Consider the following 16,124-nt stretch of genomic DNA (forward strand, 5'->3'; position numbering starts at 1 on the left):
TCTGTATCCCAGCCCATCATAAGCATGACATAGTCATCCATTTATTTATGTCTTACATTTCTCTCAATAATAATCTGTGATATTTTATGTAAAGGTCTTGCACATCTTTTGTTATTTATACTAGCTATTTGCTATTGTAAATAATACTGTTTTCTAATTTTCTAATTATTGCTGGTATATTGAAATACAATTGATTTTATGTTATTTTTTTAAAAATATATTTTATTGATTTTTTTACAGAGAGGAAGGGAGAGGGAGAGAGAGTTAGAAACATCAATGAGAGAGAAACATCGATTCAGCTGCCTCCTGCACACCTCCCACTGGGGATGTGCCCGCAACCCAGGTACATGCCCTTGACCGGAATCGAACCTGGGACCCTTCAGTCCGCAGGCCGACACTCTATCCACTGAGCCAAACCGGTTAGGGCATGTTATTCTTATATCCAGCAACTTAACTAAATTAACTTATTAATTCTTAGAGATTGTTTTGGATTTTCTACATACCCCATCCTATCATTTGTACATAATGACAGTTTCATTTCTTTATAACTCACCCATTGTATCATTTTATTTCATCTTGCCTTATTGCAATTACCAGAGGGACTCAGAGCAGAATCAGCACACCATTTTGTAAAGGACCAGAGAAGAAGGAAGCCAATTCCTGTATAAATGTATAGACTCTGCAGTGTTGTGCTAAAAGGAAGTCAGAGTAGATGCCTGGTAGAAGTCTGGCAGATGAGTCTTTATCAGTTTGTATTCAAAGGGCTGTACGCTCTTGATAAAAGGGGCCATTTTTACAGGGAACGGACGAGGAAAGGGGTTCAGAGCCACGGAAAAAGGGGGGGTAAAACATTTGCCGCGTAGATGGGCACTGCTGGAGAGTGTCTGGTGGTTCTGAGTGTGACTAAGTGCAAACTAATGCTTGCCCCTCTCTTTAAACCCCTGTAGGGAGAACAGAAATGAAGGTACACATGCACACAAAGTTCTGCCTCATTTGTTTGCTGACGTTTATTTTTCATCACTGCAACCACTGCCATGAGCCGCATGAGCATGGGCCGGAGGAGCACCACAGGCACCATCACGGGCTGACAGAGTCGGAGCCGAGCACACTGTCAGAGCTGGATGCCGCCAAAAACGAAAAGAATTACTACATTGAAAAACTTTTTGACCGCTACGGTGAAAATGGAAGGTTATCCTTCTTTGGGCTGGAGAAACTCTTAACGAACTTGGGCCTCGGAGAAATAAAAGTAGTGGAGATCAATCATGAGGATCTTGGCCACGATCATGTGTCTCACTTAGATATTCTGGCCGTTCAGGAGGGAAAGCATTTTCACTCGCACAACCACCAGCATTCCCATAAGCATTTAAATTCAGAAAACCAAACGGCGACCAGCGTAGCGACAAAGCGATACCATAAGTGTGACCCAGAGAAAGAGACCGCTGAAGTGTCGGTCAAGGCTGACGATAAACATACGCGCGACCGGAATCACCGGCTGTGTCATCACCATTGTTTGCGGCATCACCTCGATCATAACACGACCCGCCACCTTTCGAATGATTCCGTGACGCAGAGTGAGCGTGGGGAGACGAGCCACGAGCCTGCCGCCGAGACCAATAAGACGCAGGAACATTCTGAGAGTAAGCCAGCAAAAGGGAAGAGGAAGAGGAAAGGGAAGAACGATGACAACTCCGAGGTCATCACACCAGGTTTTCCCTCTCACCACGACCAGGGCGAACAGTATGAGCACAATCGGGTCCATAAACCTGACCGTGTACATAACCCGGGTCATTCTCATGGACACCTTCCGGAACATAATGGTCACGATCCTGGTCATGGACACCAAGATCCTGATCCTGATAATGAAGGTGAACTTCGACACACGAGAAAGCGAGAAGCACCACCTGTTAAAAAAAGTGCAATTTATTCAGCTGCTGGTCACAAAGATCATAACGAAGGAGACCGTCAGCATGAGGTGAGTACCAAAAGATGGCTGTTCCATGGCTCTTCGGTAATTGTGGGGCATTTTAGGTAAAAAGAGAAGTAATGGCGGAGTAGCTAATCACATTAAAACATTTCTAGGTAATGTAAAATAAACACGTTGAGGAAGTTAAATCTGATTAAAGTTTTTATTCGGATTTTTTCTTGCATTGTTTGTTCTCAAATTTGGGTTCTTAAAATCTCAATGTTTGAAGGTTGTTAGAAAATATAACCTTATATTCATTATTTTATTATCTTGCTTATGACTTTCTTAAGTTAGTTTTCATGTTATTAGCTGGTTTCCAGATATTTGAAAATTGAAGCCTTTTTTGTTCATTCTTTCCTCTTGGGAAGTGACTAGACAGTTTCTTTTTTATGACTATTAACTTACTGAATTAATTACGGAATGGGTCCTAGTCATTGATATAGCTCCAAATCGGGTATTTTGTGCATATCGTAGGTTTCTTTTCTCAATGTCACTTTATGATAGGGCCTACTTGCTCATGATATAGTCTTCTCATGCCTTTGACAGATTTAGGGTGAGTGCAGAAAGATACAATAATAGGAAACTCCAATAGTCAGGAGGGGTTTGTGTTTTCTAAATTTTCATGATTTTTTGGAATAATTTCACATCAATTGTTTCCTTCTTAGTTTTTTAAAACTATATTAATCTTAAACATATTTATTTTTTGTTTTATGAAAGGTATATTAACACCTTTGATTATCCTAATTTTTATCACTCTTAAGTTTAGAAAAAATTGAATTTATTGTTCATACGTATAAAAAGCAGCACCATCTAATATAGAATATGATGGAATAAGACTTCATCCTTTGTTGTTTCTGTCTTCACAATTTAAGTATGTTTTGCATCTAAGTAAATATCTTTGTGTTTCTTCCCTGGAGAAGTCACCAGACAATTTGTTTTTAGCAGTTATAAACACTGATAATCTTAGTTTACTTTTAGAGAATTATATTCAACTGTTACTAGGGTGATAGCCTAGAATCTTCTGTTGTTAATAACTGGACATTATTATTAATGTTTACTTTTTGCGTCATCAAACCTGATGCGTATTTTAAATTTTCTCCGGATTTCTGGGACTATTGTATGCAGTGGATAGTGTAGCACCTTCTGTTAAAACCTGGGAAGAATCATGTTTGGGTTTGGGGGTGTGCTGGGTTTGGTTTTGTATGGCGGTGAAGGCGTAGAGTGAGGTAGCGAGTCAGAAAACAAGCGTGCTGGCTAAGTGGGTTTGCACAGAAAAGGGGCAGCACCACCTTTTGGGCTTCGTTTTAGATACTAGTTTTCTGTGTGATGGGGCCAAGCTGTGTGTGATGGGGCCAAGCTGTGTGTGATGGGGCCAAGCTCGTCTGCCCTGTTTCCTGCTTTGCTCTGTCTTGCACTTGAAGTGCTAGTGGGCGAAGCTGCTTTGTTCTCACCTTCAGCTTTAGCATTGGGCTGGAATCCCCGTCGGCAGAGAAAAAGTCTGTCTTATACTAGCATACAAAGTAATTAAAGTAATTTAAGTTTATTTAACACCTTTTAACAAGTAAGAATCTTGAGTAATTAATAAATACACTTTGACTAGAGCAGTGATTGCCCCCCACTCCCGTAAGAATCTTGAGATTACAGTTGTGAATCTCTCTGATCAATGGCAATAGATCATTATCTTTCATGTGTTAGAATGGAAGAACCTTTAAAACGCATAAGAAATCTTGGGTAATAAGTTGAATGTATCCCTATCATAAACTCCTATCCAAAAGCTTTATTTCTAATATATATATAGTATTACAAATTATTTTCAAATAATAATTAGAATATTTTCTTTATACAGTAAATTGTTTCTGCATAACCTTTAAAAATGCTCTTTTACTTAATTTGTTTTTTCAATTTCCTTACAGTGTTTGAACGTCACTCAGTTGTTAAAATACTATGGTCACGGTGCCAACTCTCCAATCTCCGCTGATCTATTCACATACCTTTGCCCTGCGTTGTTATATCAGATTGACAGCAGACTCTGTATTGAACATTTCGACAAACTTTTAGTTGAAGATTTAAGTAAGGATAAAAATACGGTTCCGGAAGATAAGGCAAATGTTGGGGCATCGGGTAAGAAAGATTTCTTTTTCTCCTCAACGTGGTTTCTGTTCTAATTTTTTTTATGTAGTTGAATTTGAAAGTAATTCCGAATTACTGCCCTCCTTTTGTGTCTTTCAATATGTTTTAATATGTGTGTTTAAAAAAGACTTGGGTAAGACAGGAGACATGGCAGTATAGTGTGGCATTGCAGAGGAAGGATTTTGCTAGAGAACTAGATGAAAAAGGATACACAGGTTTGTGATAAATGGATCTTTCTTTTTTTTAAATATATTCTATTGACTTTTTTACAGAGAGGAAGGGAGAGGGATAGAGAGAAACATCGATGAGAGAGAAACATCGATCAGCTGCCTCCTGCACACCTCCTACTGGGGATGTGCCTGCAACCAAGGTACATGCCCTTGACTAGTATCGAACCTGGGACCCTTCAGTCCTCAGGCCGACGCTCTATCCACTGAGCCAAACCAGTTAGGGCTAAATGGATCTTTCTTGATGGGCAAATGTAAATAATGGGCCCCTAGTTAAAATTATTTGGTGTCCTAATTGCTTAACATTTAGCAGGGGTTGAGGGCTCTGGTGAAATGCTAAGATGATTGTTTTTAAGGAAGCACAGAGGAGAGCCAGTGGGACCTAGAGGGTATTATGCTAAGTGAAAAAAGCCAGTCAGAGGAAGACAAGTACCGTATGACGTCACGCACAGTGATTGCCAGGAGGGAAGGGGGTGAGGGCGGACCAAAGACGGTGAGGGGCAGGGATAACATCTGGTGATAGAAGGAGACGAGACCTTGGGTGGTGAACACACAATACAACATACAGATGACGTATTACAAAATTGTATGCTTGAGACCTATATAACTTTATTAGCCGATGTCACCCCAATAAATTCAGTAAACTGTATTTTAAAAGATAAACCGAAGCCTGTAATTGTAACCATTATGTTCTTAACCTGTGCTGTGCTCCACTGCTTCCTGCTAAAAGGGTTCTTAAGTATGCTTTGCTAGAATATGACCGGGAGATAGAGAGTTAATTTAGTTTACTTCATAGTGTTTTAGCAGGTGATGCAGCCAGACAGGAAAGTGGTATAGAGGTAAATACTGGCATACGTGTGTATTGCTATAAATACAGGTTAGTAAGAAAAAACACAGGAACGGTCTTCTAGGGGGACAGCTGGGTCCAGACTGGTATGCTTAGTGGAGGGAGACAAAGGGAGTCCACGCCCTGGGTTTGGACGCTGATGTTTGGGTGGATAAAATAGGCCCCTCTCTGGCTTCCTGTTCCCTGATCGTGGTGGAGGAGTAAATGCATTGTCACTGTGACAGGAGAGAGGGGAAGCTAGGCCTGAGGTTACTGAACTTAAAACAAGTCATTTGTCTTTACAGGGAAGACGGAGACTGACGAGATTGTCACATCTGGATTTAAAATTAATGGCCTTTTTTTATTTTTAAGGTTTTGAAAAATTCTAATTTTGGCTTCCACATCCACTGTAGATTATGACTTAGAGTTTTCCATGCTGTAATATTGGAATAATCTACATATTAGAGTAAGCTGCTGACAGATGCTTGACTAGTAATATTGAAAATTACAGTTTATTCAATCTGAAAAGCCTTAGAGGAAATTGTACTTGCTTTGAAGACAAATACATTACTAATAGTGAATATTGATCAGTTGTTTGCAGGTGGTTATTAGCATTGTCAGAAATGAAGACTGAATTAATTATGTCCTAATCGACGTTGGTAATTGCAGAGAGAAAGCCCTGCTAGAAATTATTTTTAATGACTGCTGTTCCATCAGGAAGGTTAACTTGTTCTGTGTAAGTCTCCCGTGGAGGCACAGCTACTACCTCACTAACTGTTCAAAGACTGCCGCCCGCCCAGTAGACTGGGTGCTGGGTGCTGTACAACTCGTTTGTTTCACAAGATGGGCCCGTTTAGTCATAGGGCTGACCCTCGCTTAATTGCCAAGGGGGGTGTGAATAGGTTGATAAGCATTTTCTGCCAATTAAAATGCTGAAACAGTGTAGGAAACGGCCATCGTGCGCATGCTTTGAAGCAAGTTAATTAGGAAGTTTCCACAGATGAGCGCTTCTTTTTAAAAGAACGCGTTTTCTCTCTAGATAATGAGAAGGGGAATTGGTGAATAACTGAGCTCGAAGACCTTTAACGTTTTAAGCGACCTAATTTGCAGAATAAGTGAAGTTTCTTTCAGACATTTAGCATGTGTTTTTTTATTGCAGTTGGTATCTTGGGTGCAAACAAAGGAAACATTGGTAGTTGTATTTAATAGTTTATACATTCTTAGTTTGGTCTACATTTTGTAAAAGATGCTTCTTTAATGTGTTTTTTAAAAATTGATTTTGGAGAGAGAGACATCAATGTTGAGAGCGAAACATCGGTTGGCTGCCTCCTACAGCCCTCTGCAGGGGATCCAGCCCACACCCTGGGCATGTGCCTGGACCGGGAAGTGAACTGGTGACTTTTTGGTGCTGGGATGACACTCAACCAACTGAGCCATACCAGCCAGTTTTTATTTGTCTTTGTTTCATACCAAATAAATTGTGATTTAAACAGCACAGTAACTTGGTTAGAAATCAGAAGAATTTTATCACCCAAATTGCTTTTTTCAACACCTAGGGAATTATGATAAGAGTTTACTTAAGCTTAAATGCAAATATTATTATTTCTAAAAAGTAAGGGGTTCTTTTGGTTGTTTTTTGGTTTTTTAAGTAAATTGTACAGAGAGCCAAATTGGAGGAAAGGGGGTTTGGAACTGGGTGTGGAGGAGTGATGATATCGAGGAAAGTAAAACTGAATTATCCTTGTGAAAATAAGAAATGAGATACAGTACTAAGACTCCTTTGTATGTCATGTGAATGTATTTCCATTTTGGACTAATAGGTAGTTTCTTAAACTTTTTAAAGAAAGATTTACTAAGATTACAGCATATTATGTACTTGATTTTCTCTAATGCTCCCAGGAGAGGTTTATAATCATACTAGAGCCCGATGCACGAAATTGGAGCATGGGTAGGGTTCCTAGGCCTGGCCGGCGATCAGGGCCCTATCTGTGGGGTGACCGGGAGGGCGATTGGGGGGCCCCTGCTGGCACCGCCTTGGCCGGCCTAGCGCCGCCCACTCGCTGACCCCACCCGGCCGCTGCAGCTGGTCACCTCCCTCTGTGGGGCGACCAGCGGGGCAATCGGGTACCCCCCGCCTTCCTCTGGCACCCGCCTTGGCTGGCCTGGGGCCTGTGGGCTGGGGGCAGCTCCTGCATTGAGAGTCTGCCCCCTGGTGGTCAGTGCGCGTCATAGGTCGTTCCACCGTTCGGTTGATTTGCATATTAGGCTTTTATTATATAGGATTCTTTAAATAAACAGTTTTATTGCTATGGCTCTGCCTTTACAATTCAGTCTAGATAGTAAGAGTGAATCACAGCCTTAATTCATTTCAAGTCCCTTTTTCTGATAAGGTGGGCCACTGAGGTACTATTTATAATTTGCTCTGAGTTTCTTAATTCCTTTTTTAAGTATTTAAGCTAGTTATATGGTTATTTATTTTGTTCTGTTTTTAAGCATAACAGTACCAAAATATAAAGCTTCTTAAAAAGTATAGTCTGGGTATGACTCATTTATCTTATGTTTATTTTTCTTGGGAGCTTTTTTGATTTATGTTTTTATGCTAATGTTGACTATCAATTTCTTTCCCGCAGCATGGATTTGTGGTATCATCTCTGTCACTGTCATTAGCCTGCTTTCCTTGCTCGGCGTGATCTTGGTTCCCATCATTAACCAGGGATGCTTCAAATTCCTCCTCACATTCCTTGTTGCTCTAGCTGTAGGAACAATGAGTGGAGACGCCCTTCTTCATCTGCTGCCCCATGTAAGAAATCCTTCTAAACTTAAAAAATAAAATAAAAATGACAGTATTTAAGCTAAAAAGTTCTTTGCAAGCTCTAACAAAAAAATCTAGTATTTGTGCTATTTGCTTAACAGGATATTTTTTCCATTTGAGCAGTTTTAATAGCAATATTTTTAAAATAAATTGAATCATTAGGTTTTAAAATAGCAAAAAGACTGGTAATGTCAGTTTTATGTTCACCTGTCAGAATGTATACATGTCAAATCACCAAGATGTGTACTTTAACAATTGTTCTCTAATATTTAAAGTTCTCTAAGATTAATATTGTGAAACGTGTACATTTCACAATTAAACATAACTTTATTAGCACACATATATTTATTTTTGCTAAAGTTTAAAATATAGAACATTAAGCATATATTCCAGTATATACTTCTGTATAATCAGTTTAAGAAAAAGTTAGTCACAAGTGATCACCCATTGGTGAATTCCTTTTGTTTTATTTTTACTAAATAATGGGCATTGATCTGGGTCATAGACAGAGGACCCATCGCTCGCTCCCTGTTTGCTTACTGCTGATATGGCTCTCTGCCTGTAGCATGTATCTAACCCCTCTCAGCATTTGAGTTGGTGGTCTTTGTTGTAGAGTTACCATGAAGTGTACTTTCATAGCATTTCAATAGCATTTTAGTTATTTGTTTCAAAATTTTCCTTATTCTTAATACCAGTCTCAGGGTGGACATGATCACAGTCACCAACACGCACACGCGCATGGGCATGGGCATGGCCATTCTCATGGACACGAGCCCAAGAAGTTTCTGGAAGAGTATGATGCTGTACTGAAAGGACTTGTCGCTCTAGGAGGCATTTACTTGTTATTTATCATTGAACACTGCCTTAGAATGTTTCAGCACTACAAACAGCAAAGGGTGAGTACTTTTCAGTTCTTTATTTCACTTTCTGGGATGTAAAACTCAAAGACCATCATTTTCTGGCCATGTGTTTAATTATGGTGTTGGTGTGACTTAAATCTGTTTTTTAATAGGTTGTCTTTATAGTAATAAATGGCTTTGATCCTGGCCATTTTTGGTCATTACATTTATTTTGGCATTTATAATCAAGAAATAGTAGTCTCAGTCTCAGCTCATTTGTGTCACATCTTATTTAACTGAGTTAAACAGGATGCAAAAGATATTGGTCAGTTTACGCTTACAAAAATGCAAAAATATACAACTATATGTGGCTTTTATTGTCATACACTTTAATGAAAATGTTTTCAGACAGCATACTTCTTTATCAGAAAAGCCTTGCCAATGGTAGAGTACTAGAGGTATAAGAATTTATATTCAGGAAGCTTTGTGGGAAGGAAATAAGGTAAATGAAGGAAATGGTGATTCTTCTCAAGAGCGACAAACCACTTGGGAGATGATGCTTGGACTGTTGATCACATATCCTGCTTGTCATGAACTGTCTGTGTTTCCTGTCACATTTATGAGAATAACACAAATATCAAAAGAATTTTCTCCCCAAGAAGGTAAGTTTGGGGTTACCATTCACCATGATTACACGTCTCCCTGTTCAAGTTGATTTATGTGTATCTAAAGTTCTATCTTGAATATATCTCACTAACATGTTTGTGATACCAGTGCTGATTGTCTTCAGTATATGCTCTTTAAATCTAGAGGACATTTTTAGGAAGCTTTCCACACACACACACACACACACACACACACACACACACACACAAAAGGATTAAAAAATTCTTACATTTTGTTAGTTAACTCCAAATATTCAAAAAAGAAAAAATACTTTCTTCTTCCTCAAGAACATTGGTTAGTCGTGATCACCATATATACAGTCCACACCTAGGATACAACTTCTATGCTATTTTTATGTATATATTTTTGACATATGTATGTGTTGTTTATAGATCTTCTTGAGACAAAATGAATAGTTTACAATAGAACTCTGAACTGGGAGGCGGGGAGTGATTCTAGGTCTTGCTCAGCCACAGCTAGCTATAAAACTATGATTCATTCATCATGACTCTCAGTTGCTATCTATGGGAAATAAATCCTACTTCTCATTTTTATCCTGTTCTAAGTAGAATGTATTTCGTTTTAATTGCCGTATTTGAGTCAGGACACCATCCTATTTATTTGCCTCCGAAGGAGGGGGGTCACGCTGGTGTGCCAGGGAAGAAGGATCTGAGGAATGGTAAAAGAACTGGGAAGGACCAACTTAGAGCAGAGTGAGAGAGAGTCCACAGCATGGTGTTTGAAGGGTTGTGGAAGGTCGTGGATGGAAGACTAGAATGTGGTGGAAGGATGCCGAGTAAGAGTGGCTGGAGGAGAGTGAGTCGGCGAAGGCGATCACTGCCGATCATTCAGAGGAGAGGTGAGGTGGGCTTGAACTACAGTCATGGCGTAAGGATTGGGGGAGAGGAGGTGGTTAAGAGAACTGTTAAAATGAAAGAATCAATAAGAAGACTTGAAATTGGATTAGATGTAAGAAACACGAGAATTTAGAGTCCATCTCGGTGAGTACCTAATTTAGGTCACAGTTACACATTGCAAACTGTATAAAGGAGTTTTGGAATAACTGAAGCCTGAATTTTCTCCAGTTTGTGTACCTATTAACATTGAAGCAGCAGATAGTATTTAATTTGTGTAAATTATTAGAGACTGTATAATTTACGGAGAAGTACAAAATACACACATTTTCCTTTTTTATAATTTAATCTTGATCTCAGTTTGAACTTCAATTTACCGGCAAAATGAAACACATTTATTTTTATGAAGTAAGCTAATGTAGGAGAACAGAGTCCCCAAAATATGGCAGCTTATTTGTAAATTTGAAATTGTGGGAGCCCTAGCCGGGTTGGCTCAGTGGATAGAGCGTCGGCCTGGGGACTGAAAGGTCCCAGGTTTGATTCTGGCCAAGGGCACATGCCCAGATTGTGGGCTCCATCCCCAGTGGGGGGTGTGCAGGAGGCAGCCAATCAATGATTCCCTCTCATCATTGATGTTTCTATCTCTCTCTCCCTCTCCCTTCCTATCTGAAATCAATAAAAATATATTAAAAAAAAATTGTGGGAGATAAAAAACAGATGGTACTCTTGGCAGAGGGGTATTGTAAGTTTATAATAGGGAGTTTTTCAAGTATATCAAGGAAAGGAATCTAGGCAGTTAAGTCCGTACATGTCCTTTAGGATAAACAGGACAACGCCTAATCTAAGGTGAGACACTGCTGTGCAGGCCTTTCTGAGGAAAGGAGATGCGTGGTACTCCAATAGAACAGACACTTGATTGTCTGGTAGGAGAGTCAGCTCTTGGAAGGGAGCTTTCAGAGCATCGGTTCAGCAGCACCCGGCCATGGCTGGTTCAGGCGGCCGAGCTTGAGGGGGTTGATTTAGCAAGTTTTTGGGAAAGTGGGCAATCAGAGCCGCAGCTGTCCAGCAGCCGTTCGCATTTCCTCCTCTACTCTCTCTGTCCCTCGCGGGGCTCTCACTGGTGCTGGCTCCTCCTTCCTCCTCTTTGGTGACTCATGACTGTTCTCTCTTCCTAGGGTGTCTCCGTACTATTATTATTTGAACGTTGTCTGTTTTTCCCGTTTCTGTTCCCTATTGCTATGAAGCAGAACAACCCAAACTTAACGGCTTATAGCAACAGTTTATTATTTCTCTTAATCCTGCCAGGGATCTGGGCAGGGCCCAGCTGAGCAGTGTTTTTGCTTCACTTGGTGTCAGCTAGAGCCACTCACTGCTACATTCACACTCCACTGCCTGCCAGGGCAGGTGAAGTCCAGGAATGCCTCCCTCCTCGGCTGTGTGCCTGCATCTTGGTCTCCTTACACACCTCTGCAGGCAGGGGAATGCGCTGTGTGTTCTGCTGGGTGGAGAAAGGCTGAGGCCCGGAGGGAAGACACTGATGGTGGCCATCGCTGGAGGGAAGACACTGATGGTGGCCATCGCTGGAGGGAAGACACTGATGGTGGCCATCGCTGGAGGGAAGACACTGATGGTGGCCATCGCTGAAGACTCTCCTAGCCCGGACAGGCTTACCTCGCAGCGTTGGGAGACTGACACCATTTACAGCTGGAAGCAAAGCCAGCTGTCTAACATACCTGTTATTTGTCTCTTACGTTCACATAGACTAGAAGTAGAACTTCAAGTTGGAAGCATTGCTAGTGGTAGTTATATGGGAAAAAGAAGAAAGGAGGCTGTCAATATATATAAAAGGCTAATATGCAAAGTGTCCCCTCAGGAGTTCGCTCCCTCGCTCGCTATGACCTGCGTTGACCACCTGGGGGCAGCGCGGAATGAAGGAAGGCCGCAGCCAGCAGCTGGCAAAGGGAGGCCCTGACCAGCAGCTGGAAGGCCCCGATCGGCCCTGATCACCGGCCAAGCCTAGGGACCCTACCCGTGCAGGAATTCCATGCACCGGACCTCCAGTTTAGAGATAAGTTAGGAAAATTCAAACCTAAACAATAAAATACAATAATTAGAATTTATTAGTAATTGAGAACAGATTAGACGAGAAACAAAACTTTATCGCCGAGCTTAGGGTCAGTTACTTATAGGTCATTTTCCTACATCACCTCATTTAATCCTCATAATCGTTTTCATTTTACAGATGAGTATTATTATATTTAATAAATGTAACAGTCTCAGAAGTTAATTGCAGATTTGGTATTTTAACTTAGGTTTGTTATGTCTTCATTATGTCATAAGTAGGGAAATATGAGATTGCATTAATCACAGAATAAAATTCAAAGGAATAAACACTAGTTTTTGGAATTTACTATTCCCACACACTATTAGATAAGAGAGATTACACATATTTCACATTTTATTTTGGTTGCATATAATAATATAGTAGTGTGTATCCTTTTAACTTTGAATTAGATGAACTTAAACCTTTTAGTTGAGTATTCAAAGAAAGCAACACTAACATACAGATATAGCTGGATTTTTCATCTGGTTAGACCCCTTGATTAACTTCTAAAATTTTTTCTCACTTCTTTACCATATAATTTATGCATAAAGTTAACACCAGTTATCCCCATAGATGTTAATAAGTGAATATTGTTGCTATTTGTGGCTGCAGATTTGATAATAACACCAGGTTTTTTTTCCAGGGGAAACAGAAGTGGTTTATGAAGCAGAGCACAGAAGAATCGAGTATCGGCAGGAAGCTTTCCGACCACAAGATAAATAACACGCCAGACGCCGACTGGCTGCAGCTCAAGCCTCTTGCAGGTAGGTAATAGTTCTGACTAACAAGAAACTTTTAAAACACAACAATTGAAATATCACTTCTAAACTCTGTCTGTGTTGCTTGATGTTTTGTGTCTTTGTGTCTTTCCTAATTTTAGTTTCTCATTTAAATTTTCTTAATTGTGAGTGTGTCTTAATTGTGCTTTGTTAGTTTTTTGGTTTGGTTCAGCCTTATTATACCAGGAGTGGGATAAAGTAATTGCATCACAGGGCAAAAACCTATTGTACTTTACAGGAAAACAGTGAAGCAGACAGACAAAAGGGCTTTGTGAGCGTAGGTTAGTGTAATGTTACTTCTTGGCAAGGCACGATCTTTGTGCCCTCGGCGTGTGATTGGTTTTCTGTGGGAGGAGGATCAGCTTTTGTACTTAAAGGAGAAGGATCTCTGTGCTTGAAATCTCTGCGCACCCATCCTGCTGTTCTGTTGCCTGGTAGATTTAATAATTAAAAGGTAGCTTACGATTTGTAGGGAAACCAAAACGTTTTAATCTAACATTTCCCCATCCCCCTTCCTGTTTCCCTGAGTGTACCAGTGATTCTCTGCAGAAAAGAAGCAGCCGAGACCCCACTGTAGACTCTGCCCCAAAACAGAATTTGGGAGTATTAGGATATTTGTCACTTAATAAATTACTTGAAAACTAGGTCAGAGGTCAACCTCAATTTAAAAAATAAAACTTAACAGATATTGTCATTTATGTGAATTTCTGAACTTCAGTCTAGTAATGATTTGAGTAGTATTGTCAGTCAGGTGGAGCACTGAGATGCAAATGATTTACACGTTGCCCTCTTGCATGGTAAGAGAAGGTTACAGTGGGCAAACTTGAAGGTTTGTTCTTTCTCTGAAAAGTTAGGAGTTTATTTTTCACCCGTAAACGCTGCAGTAACTGCACCTTTTGGTTTTCACCAGCTGTTCACGACGCACTGCTTACGTCCCAGCATCTTCCACTGCCGTTCCTCCGCCCCGCGCCCGCCCCTGCGTTCAGTCCCTCCGTCCCCGGTGCACCTTTTGGTCTTGTGTGTGTTCACACGGTTTAATTTATTGTATTTGTTTTTATATACTTACTTATTTAGTGAATTTTAAAAGACATTCACTTAAAAAATGTCCATTACAATGCTGTTCTGTCTGGGTTTAAATTAGCACACAGGCGTTCATTTACCGGTGGATAAAGCGTATCCTTTGCTCTTGTAATACAGGAACTGATGACTCGGTTGTTTCTGAAGATCGCCTTAATGAAACGGAACTGACAGACTTAGAAGGCCAACAAGAATCCCCTCCCAAAAATTACCTTTGCGTGGAAGAGGAGAAAATCATGGACCATTCTCACAGTGATGGCTTCCACACCATCGACGAGCGGGCTCTCCACGCTGCGACCCCCAACCACCACGACGAGAGCAAGACTGTGCTGCGGAAACACAGCCACCAGTGGCACCACAAACACGCGCACCACTCGCACGGCCCCTGTCACTCGGGGTCGGACCTGAAGGACACGGGAATAGCCAATATAGCCTGGATGGTGATCATGGGCGACGGCATCCACAACTTCAGCGACGGGCTGGCCATCGGTGAGTTCACAGGGGCAGGGTCCAGTGTGCTGCTCTCCAAGACCGTCCTCCACTGTGTCATCCCTCATCTCACCAACGATGAATTATAAAGACTGAGACACAGGGTTTAACACATACACTCTACACATTACCTGTCACTTGGTTTTCTAAAGGCCATGTTAATGTTTTTGATGAGTTTAGCTGGGGACATAGAGGTATAATTTCAGTGCGTTTTTCTTTGAATATCTAAACAAATATCTGTAATATGCTTCTTTGTGTGTGTGTGATTCACACCAGCATCTTTATTCTAAATGTGTGGGCACACTTTTTAAATTAATTTTTATTGAATTTATTGAGGTTATAATATACTTCTCTAATAATTTTATTCAAGGCATTGTTACCATATTGAAAAAACTACCTTAACATTGTATTTTCAAATGCATTCACATTTACACATGCTTGAATGAGAACAAGTTAATTGAAATTTTGGATTTAATTTTTTTTACATTTAAAAAGGTGAAGAAAAATTTTGTAATGTTAAAAAATCCATTGTACCAGATTCAAATATATTATATTAGAATTTTGCTAATGTAAACTGATACTGCCAGTTTGGGAGGACAGTAAATGGGATTAATACTTGATCTTTGAGATCCAGACTCTTAAATAATTTTTCAGAAGTATACTTTGGTATCTTTCAGAAAGGAGAGACTATATTTTTGAATCCACAATGGCTGCCAATGTTTTTACTAGTAGAATTAGATACATTTATACCTCTGGTCTCAGTCTTCAAGACCATCAGACAAATAATTATTTGTATGATTTGTGCTCTAAACCCAGAAAAGTTTGGATAAGGATACTAGCCATTTAACTATCTATAAATGAACTTATCTGAGTTAAAACTGACCTTCAAACTACCACTCAGAGATGGAAATACTGACAGGCATTACTATTTCCAAGCCGTTAGTGAGTTAAAGGCTATACAAACTACAAATTTTAATTCAATAGGGAATATTTCTTTCACTAAGTAGCTCTTTTTCTGGTTAACACCTATTGAACCTCACTATCTGTTCAAAAACTATAGTTTGTAAGATAAAGAGTCACTCATATGTTATGAAATTAGTTTAGGAAGGCAAAAGAGACTGCACCTGTCATTAATGAAAAAGGCACATCCGGAGAGCCATAAGCGTCACTTCCTGCTTCCCTCCCTCCCTCCCGCAGGAGCGGCTTTCAGCGCTGGGCTGACGGGAGGAATCAGCACGTCCATCGCTGTCTTCTGTCATGAGCTGCCACACGAATTAGGTAATAACGACCTTTAACATTTTACCACACTTCATCACTTCTCAGGCTGCTTCAGTCTTTAAATGCATCCAAATGTTAGA

At 40.3% G+C, this 16,124-nt stretch overlaps 1 protein-coding gene across 4 annotated transcripts in view; it reads left to right on the forward strand.

The window, feature by feature from the left end:
• Positions 1-16,124, forward strand: part of SLC39A10 (solute carrier family 39 member 10) — a 104,872-nt gene that overhangs the window by 83,596 nt on the left and 5,152 nt on the right. For all 4 annotated transcript variants that reach the window (XM_080669864.1, XM_080669863.1, XM_080669862.1 and 1 more), the window contains exons 2-8: positions 948-1,972; positions 3,877-4,084; positions 7,777-7,946; positions 8,654-8,854; positions 13,065-13,185; positions 14,398-14,766; positions 15,964-16,044. In XM_080669864.1, coding sequence (XP_080525990.1) covers positions 959-1,972; positions 3,877-4,084; positions 7,777-7,946; positions 8,654-8,854; positions 13,065-13,185; positions 14,398-14,766; positions 15,964-16,044 — 2,164 coding nt within the window. In that variant the 5' untranslated portion in view covers positions 948-958. The remainder of the gene's footprint in view (positions 1-947; positions 1,973-3,876; positions 4,085-7,776; positions 7,947-8,653; positions 8,855-13,064; positions 13,186-14,397; positions 14,767-15,963; positions 16,045-16,124) is intronic.

The sequence above is a fragment of the Plecotus auritus genome, assembly GCF_963455305.1.
Source record: "Plecotus auritus genome assembly, chromosome: 5".
Classification (NCBI taxonomy): Eukaryota; Metazoa; Chordata; class Mammalia; order Chiroptera; family Vespertilionidae; genus Plecotus; species Plecotus auritus.